At 45.9% G+C, this 9,026-nt stretch overlaps 1 protein-coding gene across 3 annotated transcripts in view; it reads right to left on the reverse strand.

Moving 5' to 3' along the window:
* bmpr2a (bone morphogenetic protein receptor, type II a (serine/threonine kinase)) overlaps positions 1–8,866 on the reverse strand; it is a 19,404-nt gene extending 10,538 nt beyond the window's left edge. For 2 of the 3 annotated variants that reach the window (XM_035525686.1, XM_027018448.2), the window contains exons 1-3: positions 8,112–8,866; positions 2,185–2,367; positions 1,644–1,823 (exon numbers count right to left, since the gene is read on the reverse strand). In XM_035525686.1, coding sequence (XP_035381579.1) covers positions 1,644–1,823; positions 2,185–2,367; positions 8,112–8,184 — 436 coding nt within the window. In that variant the 5' untranslated portion in view covers positions 8,185–8,866. Of the gene's footprint in view, positions 1–1,643; positions 1,824–2,184; positions 2,368–2,626; positions 2,765–8,111 lie in introns of those variants that run through there. The other variant, XM_035525681.1, reaches the window with a different exon arrangement.
* Positions 8,867–9,026: the final 160 nt, after the last annotated feature.

Below are 9,026 nucleotides of genomic sequence, written 5' to 3' on the forward strand. Positions count from 1 at the left end.
GCATGTGTATCTGTAAGCACTCAGTGCTACTGAGGGCTTGATGATCTTTTTCTATTTTCTGGAACATTCCACGCGCATCACCCTTCATCTCCAGCACTGTCTCATCCCCCCATCACGCTGCCTACCACAGGAACGTACAGTCACACACACGGCCAATGACGCTGATCAGTTAATCGTTTCCTTTCAAAACAGAAAGTACATCTGTAATAGTTACACAACAGCACCTCTGAAATAAACAGCAGTGGCAACTCATTCTACTCACACAGGAACAACGTAAGTGTTCAGATGTTTGAGATTGTGTGCCAGGAATACAGGCTGAGACACACACACACACACACACACACACACACATTTACACACACACTTAATTCGGAACCACAGTTTCTACTGTGATGATGAAACAAATCCCACAAACATCAAACCCAGAGAGTAACAGTAAGAAACATCTGGCAGACATTGAGTCGTACAAATCTGATCTCGCTCCTTTCGTACTGAACCCTCCTCTCTCCTCCTCACACACTAAACCCTCCTCCCTCCTCACACTAAACCCTCCTCCCTCCTCTCACACTAAACCCTCCTCCCTCCTCTCACACTAAACCCTCCTCTCTCTCCTCACACACTAAACCCTCCTCTCACACTAAACCCTCCTCTCTCCTCACACACTAAACCCTCCTCCCTCCTTACACACTAAACCCTCCTCCCTCACTAAACCCTCCTCTCTCCTCACACACTAAACCCTCCTCTCTCCTCACACTAAACCCTCCTCTCTCCTCACACACTAAACCCTCCTCTCTCCTCACACACTAAACCCTCCTCTCACACTAAAACCTCTCTGCTGGGTCTAAAGGGTGGAGACAACAGTAGAAACACAATAGAAGGATGTGCATGCATCATGGAGTCAGACTTCCTTTAGCGTCTTCAGCGGCGCTCCGACCCTCAACCCTTGACCCTCGACCCTCTCTCTCTTTATAGGCAACACATGCCTTAAGCAGTGCTGCACCTGGTTTGACACACTGTTCCTTCAAAAAGAAAAGCTCCAGAACAACTGCCGTGTCCGACAACCGGGAAAACGCGCTCCCCTCCCCCCTTTAAACGTCAGGTGAGGGGACATTGCTCTGGCCCTTTTGTAAACGAGAGCTTTGAGATGCTAACGATGTGGCTCTGGGTCACATAAGCGCCGCGGGTCGGGCCGTCTCTCTTCCGCTCCGTGCCACTGTCGCACTGACTACTCTTTCTGCCGTGCGGTGTCATCCTGTCTTTGTCGAGGTTCCTTCCTGGCAGACTGCTTCCGTGTTTGAAGTCTGCAGTCTTAATTTTGGTTTCTTTTTTGACACTCCCCATTTTCCCCTCTGCTCTCTGTGGGAACGCTGCAGTGTGAGCACAGAGTGTAATTAGAAACACCTGCCTTTTAATAACAAACATCTGCCCTTACTTTACACAGTAAAGAATGTTCCTACATACACTTATGCATGTAAGCGTATAATTTTCCACTAGCGAAATATAGTCCAATCTTAGCAGTCTCTTCCAGAGTGTATGTTTATTTCCTTAAAAAAGACAAAGATGGAGGTAAAGGTCGCATGACAATGCACGCACGCACGCACACACACACACACACACACACACACACACACACACACACTTACGGACTGGCTGAGAGGTGGTGGGTCTGGGCAGGGGGAAGTCCTCTGTGAAGTTGAGGTTGCACATGTCTCTGCTACAGCAGCAAAAACGATAGGTGCCATTTTGAATTTGAGACGGCGGGTTCGTCACCTGGCAACGGTTGTCATGGCACTCCTGCTGGTCTCCCAGATACGTCCAGCAACCTGCATGACAGAGGAGGAGGTCATTCTGTAGGTTCATGTCCAGCAGAACACAGGGGGGGTTTCACACCACCTTGCCTGTACTTGCTGTCTCAGAAGCCATTTACATGGTACAGCCAAACAAGCACACGGAGGAGGCCGCAGACCATGTGTCTGGTCACATGACTCAGCGGATGCCTGACTCCATCCCGGTCACCTCCGTCCACCAGAACTCCAACACATTTCTCTCTGTTCTACTGGGTCTCAGATCTGATTTATAGGCAGTGATTCGTCTAAACCCCAGAAGTGCTGGCAACTTTTCTCAGGAAGGAGAAGATTGATTTTTATTTTTATTTTTTTATTTTTTTGCATGCCTAACACCTACCTTGTTTGACCAGTCGGACCCCGTGCTGTTTTTTTTCCCATAGTCCGTAGCACCACCCACCCTGGCTGCAGCGAATGGTGGAGTTCTCCAGAAAGACACGCCCCTCTCCTCCTCCACCAATCCGCTCGGCCATAGCCTGCTGCTGCTCGGCGTATGCGCACTCTCTCTCCTCACGCTGTGCAGCTGAAGAAAGAGACGTTAAAGACACTGTCACCAAAAAGTCTATTTCAAACTAGGACAAAAAAAACCCCCAACTAATTAAAAACTTTTGGAAACCTCAAAAGTCATAGACTCATGTACAAACACGAACAGTCTCAAGTCAACTATATATGGAAACAATCACATTTCTGTCTAATTGGCATGCATTTTAAAATGTATATTTCTGCCTAAAGAGCCTGCACTTTAAAGCATCAGGCACTGTGATAACTCCGTGATACTGAACTCATCGTCTGTTGTGTTCTCTCTGCCTCTCTCAGCTACGTTCCCAAGGCCATGAAACAGCTTGGCCTCAGTGTTCCAGCAGACTGAAATGTAAACACTGATACCGCCCAGAGCTGACGGGCTGCTCTCTAATCATCCAAGCTACTGCAGCTGAGCTACTGTCCCTGAGAGCTTGCACAAGAGGCGTTCTGCGTGAGGAGACCACCCATTGGCTAAAAAAAACCCCCACCAAAACGAATGGGAAACGCTCAACATGGTGGCAGTGCCACAGGAAGTCCCGCCTTCAATAAAAAAAAAACAATCACCTTGTCAGTGAAGGAGAAACTGTGGAAAACCCTAGGATTATCATATTCTGCGTTTAGTGTTGGGTTTAGTGTAGTGTTTATGTTTAGTGTTGGGTTTAGTGCGTATCCTGCTTGTTACATGTGTAGAAGCTGGAATGACCAGAAAATTCAGCATTTTTTGTCACTAGACCAAAAGAGCCCCGTTTGTGTTCGTCTTTGCAGCCTGCACCGTGATTTTAAATATGTATTTGAAATGATATTTCAGCTACTGGTTTTGAGTATGTAGGTCTCTCCCCATTCAGACACAGGATACAGATTCAGATACTCACACTTACAGAGAAACCCGATACTACACGAAAAAAAAAAAACTAAACACACTCACATGCACTCTGAATGAGGCAAATACACAATACACACAAGATGCAAGCGCACACACTACTCAATACACACAAGATACAAGCGCACACACTACTCAATACACACAAGATACAAGCGCACACACTACTCAATACACACAAGATACAAGCGCACACACTACTCAATACACACAAGATACAAGCGCACACACTACTCAATACACACAAGATACAAGCGCACACACTACTCAATACACACAAGATACAAGCGCACACACTACTCAATACACACAAGATACAAGCGCACACACTACTCAATACACACAAGATACAAGCGCACACACTACTCAATACACACAAGATACAAGCGCACACACTACTCAATACACACAAGATACAAGCGCACACACTACTCAATATACACAAGATGCAAGCGCACACACTACTCAATACACACAAGATACAAGCGCACACTACTCAATACACACAAGATACAAGCGCACACACTACTCAATACACACAAGATACAAGCACACACACTACTCAATACACACAAGATACAAGCACACACACTACTCAATACACACAAGATGCAAGCGCACACACTACTCAATACACACAAGATGCAAGCGCACACACTACTCAATACACACAAGATGCAAGCGCACACACTACTCAATACACACAAGATACAAGCGCACACTACTCAATACACACAAGATACAAGCGCACACACTACTCAATACACACAAGATACAAGCGCACACACTACTCAATACACACAAGATACAAGCGCACACACTACTCAATACACACAAGATACAAGCACACACACTACTCAATACACACAAGATACAAGCACACACACTACTCAATACACACAAGATACAAGCACACACACTACTCAATACACACAAGATACAAGCACACACACTACTCAATACACACAAGATACAAGCACACACACTACTCAATACACACAAGATACAAGCACACACACTACTCAATACACACAAGATACAAGCACACACACTACTCAATACACACAAGATACAAGTGCAAAAGTGTCTACAAGACAAAGGAGCGTTCCTCCATAGCATGTCAGCCAATCAAATGCAACAACAGTTGCTGACACGTCAGATGACCAGTCAGTTGGCCAGTGAGATAATCTGATACAAGATGACATGCTGGAATAACGACTGGCCGATATAATGTTCTTAGCAGTCACATGGCACGTGTATGCGTGGGTACTACGCGTGCGTGCGTGCGTGAGCATTCTTGTGGGGGAGTGTTTCTGACAGGATGAGTAGACACTGAGTCATTTGATGAGGCACTGACACAGTGACAGACAAGCAGAGCAGGAGGCAGAAAGACTGGATCCCATCACTCACTTCACTCCCATCACTCCCAGCACTCCCAGCACTCCCACCACTAAGAACTACCTGCCACGAAGACCTGGGGGAGCTGTAGTCTAACTGGGGCGTCATGTGACCTCCAAGTGCTATCACCTTGTGCGGAAAACCTCCAAAAGTGCTTAAAACAGCATTCATTTAACGTCCTCTAACTCGCTGATAACAAATGCCGAGCGTTCCGACTACAGCGGGGTCGCGCTAAACACAGTGCCACGGTGATGCGTGTGTCAGCAATGGGACAGCATTTAGCGCAGCAGCAGAAACCGCAGTTCTGCAGTGAGATGTTTAACATTCTTCTTCTCCTCCTCGACCGTAGTGCTGTTTCTGACACTGTGAAACAACACTTTTATCCTTTGGGTCATCACACCTCAACAACAGGCCGCATTTCAGTACTGTTACAAGCACAAACTCTCCCTGGAGAACGACGAGAACTGTCCGCATGCTGCAAGGTTTCCACCTATATAGGCTCCATTAGGCCACACCGCCACCAGCCGTCTAACATGTCACATGATGAAAGACATACAAAATATAAATAGAGCATAATGTATATAATCAAATGTTAGTGTTAAAGTGGTATCCAAATTTATGACTGAAGGTGAGAGAATATATTAATTTTCTTTACACAAAGTGTAACAAAAGATGGAAAATTGCAGATTTATACTGTAAACCGACAGACAGAAATCTTATTGTAAAGTGGCATAGTTTTCACCCCAGGCCACTTGTTAAGAGCCTGCTTACTGGTCAGTTCAATCCGACTGCAGACAACTTGTGGTACTGATGGACCGTGGGCTAAACAAGCTACCGACATGATGTATATTCTTCTCACCTGAGGATGCAGCTAAGAGTGTCCTGCAGTGTCCTGCAGAGCAGAGCTCTATGATAATACTTCACAGATGCAGTATCTACCAACGCGGCATTTGGGTCATGGGCCTGCTGTACTAATGCCCCATTGGGTAGGGAATTTCATGCATTAGGCAATTTCAGGCATACTATTCGACTTCCATTCATTCTTGTGTGTTTTTTGGTCCTGCACTTATGCCAGATTCTGGGGGTGGGGTGGGGGGGGTGTACACACTCCTTTTGGTCTCTGCAAAAATAAACATTAATTTGCACATTATTTGAGGAGTGCCCCAGGGGTCAGTTCTAGGTCCACTTTGTTTCTATAATATACTTGTCTTTCCTTGGCCTAATCATTCACCATCATGACCTTGGTTTTCAGTATTATGCTGATAAACCTCAGATGTGGTTTTTCATTGCTAAGCTTCATTTCACCATGAGAATATCAAGCTGTTAGTGAGCTGCTTGGCAGAACATTTCATCCCTCACTTGGCTTTGAGCTCTGTATTAATTCTCTAAAATTGTTTATTTACTCCACATCATTTTATTCCATCAGCTACACTGGCTATCAGTCTGTTTCACTTACCATTTCTAAAGACTTCTAAAGCTTCTTTACCCTGCTTGAGTGACAAACTATTCACTGCCATGATGTCCAAACTCTGGACTAACCCTACCCCGATACATACGGGACTAACCCCTACCCCGATACATACGGGACTAACCCTACCCCGATACATACGAGACTAACCCTACCCCGATACATACGGGACTAACCCTACCCCGATACATACGAAACTAACCCCTAACCCATTACATACGGGACTAACCCCTGCCCCGATACATACGAGACTAACCCCTACCCCGATACATACGAGACTAACCCCTACCCCGATACATACGAGACTAACCCCTACCCCGATACATACAGGACCAATCCTACCCAGATACATACGGGACTAACCCTACCCAGATACATACGGGACTAACCCTACCCCATTACATATGGGACTAACCCTACCCCGATACATATGAGACTAACCCTTACCCCGATACATACGGGACTAACCCCTACCCCGATACATACGGGACTAACCCTACAGGACTATTTTTCCTCACAGGATGCTAAAGTTTTCTGCTAGGTTTTACTCTGGTTTATTATTTATGCTCTTTAATGCAACTATTTTAGAAAAACACGATACAAATTGTGATTGTTGTTTTTGTTGTGGTTGTTATTAATATAGCACAACTTCCAAAGCCCAGTGAGATATTTCTAATATTCCACCAAAGACTGCATGACTATTATCATCACAGCAGTGAAATGACACAGAGTGCTGAAATTAATCATTCATATTCTTCCTTTAATCAGGCAATGGCAGAGAGATAAGGAAGGAAGGAAGGAAGGAAGGTGGGGAAAAGGAATAAAGAAATAGAGACAAAGTAAAAGAAAAACAGTGAAACGTACAGAAGACATTGAGATCATGACCGTGGGCCAAGTTCCTGTAAAACACGTCGCCAGGAAGCTGTAAAGACTTCATGTGAGTCTGCTGAAGTTTCTATGGCAACACAACACGTATTCAACACATCAAAAGTCTTGTTATACAAAGAGTCACACTTCTTCTGTCCTTTATGGGCCCATGTGCGTGCACACACAGACACAGACACACAATAACTGTTTCCAAAGTCAAATACCATAATGCTCCACATGCATTCCAAAGGGACACCACAGGCAATAAAAAAAATAAAACCATCTGTCTCTGTGTCTCTCTCTCTCATCCTCTCTCTTCCTGTGTTTCAGGTAAGACACAGTTATCTGTCATGAAGGGGACTGTGTATTTTATGGGATTGTACTGTTGGTTTCCAGTGCTGCAGTCAGGTCAGCCACTGCACTGGACACTGCTGGACACTGGCCAGATGGCCAGCACGCACCTCCGAGCAGCCAATGAACCCGCACTGTTCTGTTTACTGTGCAGATTTCCATCTTACTATTTCTGTCTCATAACCACTCCCATGGCATTTCTGCCAATTTTTCGGGTTTGTCTTGAAACACGCGCGCATGCACGCACGCACGCACGCACACACACACACACACACACCTTCCTGTCCATAAGAGAGGTCACCATGGTCACCATTAAGCTGAGATCATTTGCTACATTGAACAATGCTTGGCATTTCTACACCTACTTCTGGAAGTGATTTCTGTACAGCTGTACAAGGACACAGGGCTCATAAAATAGAGCCTGGGGGTCTGACTGGCAGCCATGAAATCTGGTCATAAACAAGCAGAGCATTAGGGGTGGGGGTGGATGGGGTCTTATCTCAATCTGTAGCCCCATTTCACCTCTAGGGCCAGTGCCAAAGACCGACCACACACACACAATATTGTAGACAATATTGCTAGCTGTCTCTCATGCGATATAAGCACACCACCGATATCACACGAACATACGTTAACATGACTAAACTAAACATTAGGGGTCAAACGCAGAGGTAGGAACCGCCGTTAAAGCGGTGGGCTTGGACGATTCTTAGGAAGTTATGTTAATCATTACATCAGTCACAAACAGGGCATCTGTGACAGATCAGAAAAAGCAACTCACCAGCAACAGGGCTGAGTAGAACCATGGCGAATAGTCCAATATCCAGGACAGTTAGCCGGCCCTCCACTGCCATGTTTCCAAACCCGTTTTCTTGTCTTCAAATGCAAAAACCTGGGTTTCCCCCCCCACCCAGTTGTTTAGTTATAGGAAGGCCCCGGTCAGTCACTGGTCAAAAAATATTTGTGCTTTTGTACAGGCAACTGAAAAAGTCTTGTTCAAAGCACATATTGGTAATAATACTGGCCACAAAACTGGCAGTGAGTTTTTAAATAAACACTCTCCGGGGAATTAATCTCTATATAGCGGGCCTTGGCGTAAGCGGAAAAATAGTTCAAACACGGCCACAGCCATCTCTGTCCAAGCTAGTGTTCTGGGAGTGGTACACATGTTGACAAATTAAAGCGAACTAGTTAAAAATACAACTTTGTCGTCCGCTTTTGTCTCCGCCAACGGACTTCGTAAAGTACCATATTTCCATCAAGCGAGCTGGGACATCCCAAAACGACTTCCAGCATCCCCGTCTTCCCAACAGATCAATTCGGATGAGGATCAGACGTATAAATCTCACTTTCACACACGCGAATAATAAGCGTCTGCCGTCCACGCCGGTCGACTACATTCACTTACACTGTGATCTCGGTTTTTTTGGAGATGTCGCCGTTTGGTCGAGGTGTTTTATTTTAGGAGACGGGGAGCTTGCTTTCGTCGGGCGTCCGAAGCGCTCTGGCGGAGCCGCAGCCCAGACAGCGCCTGGAAACGCCTCCGGATCCGATTGTTCGGGGTGGACTGGAACAAGCGACCCCTAGCGGCCGCACGGAGGCGTCGACGCCACGCTAGCGAGCCAAGCTCCTCCTGAAAAAAACAAAGGTCTGCTGTTTGCTTTGAAATGGCTTTATCGGGATGTTTGGGCAGACT

The sequence above is a fragment of the Electrophorus electricus genome, chromosome 1, assembly GCF_013358815.1.
Source record: "Electrophorus electricus isolate fEleEle1 chromosome 1, fEleEle1.pri, whole genome shotgun sequence".
NCBI classification, from domain to species: Eukaryota; Metazoa; Chordata; class Actinopteri; order Gymnotiformes; family Gymnotidae; genus Electrophorus; species Electrophorus electricus.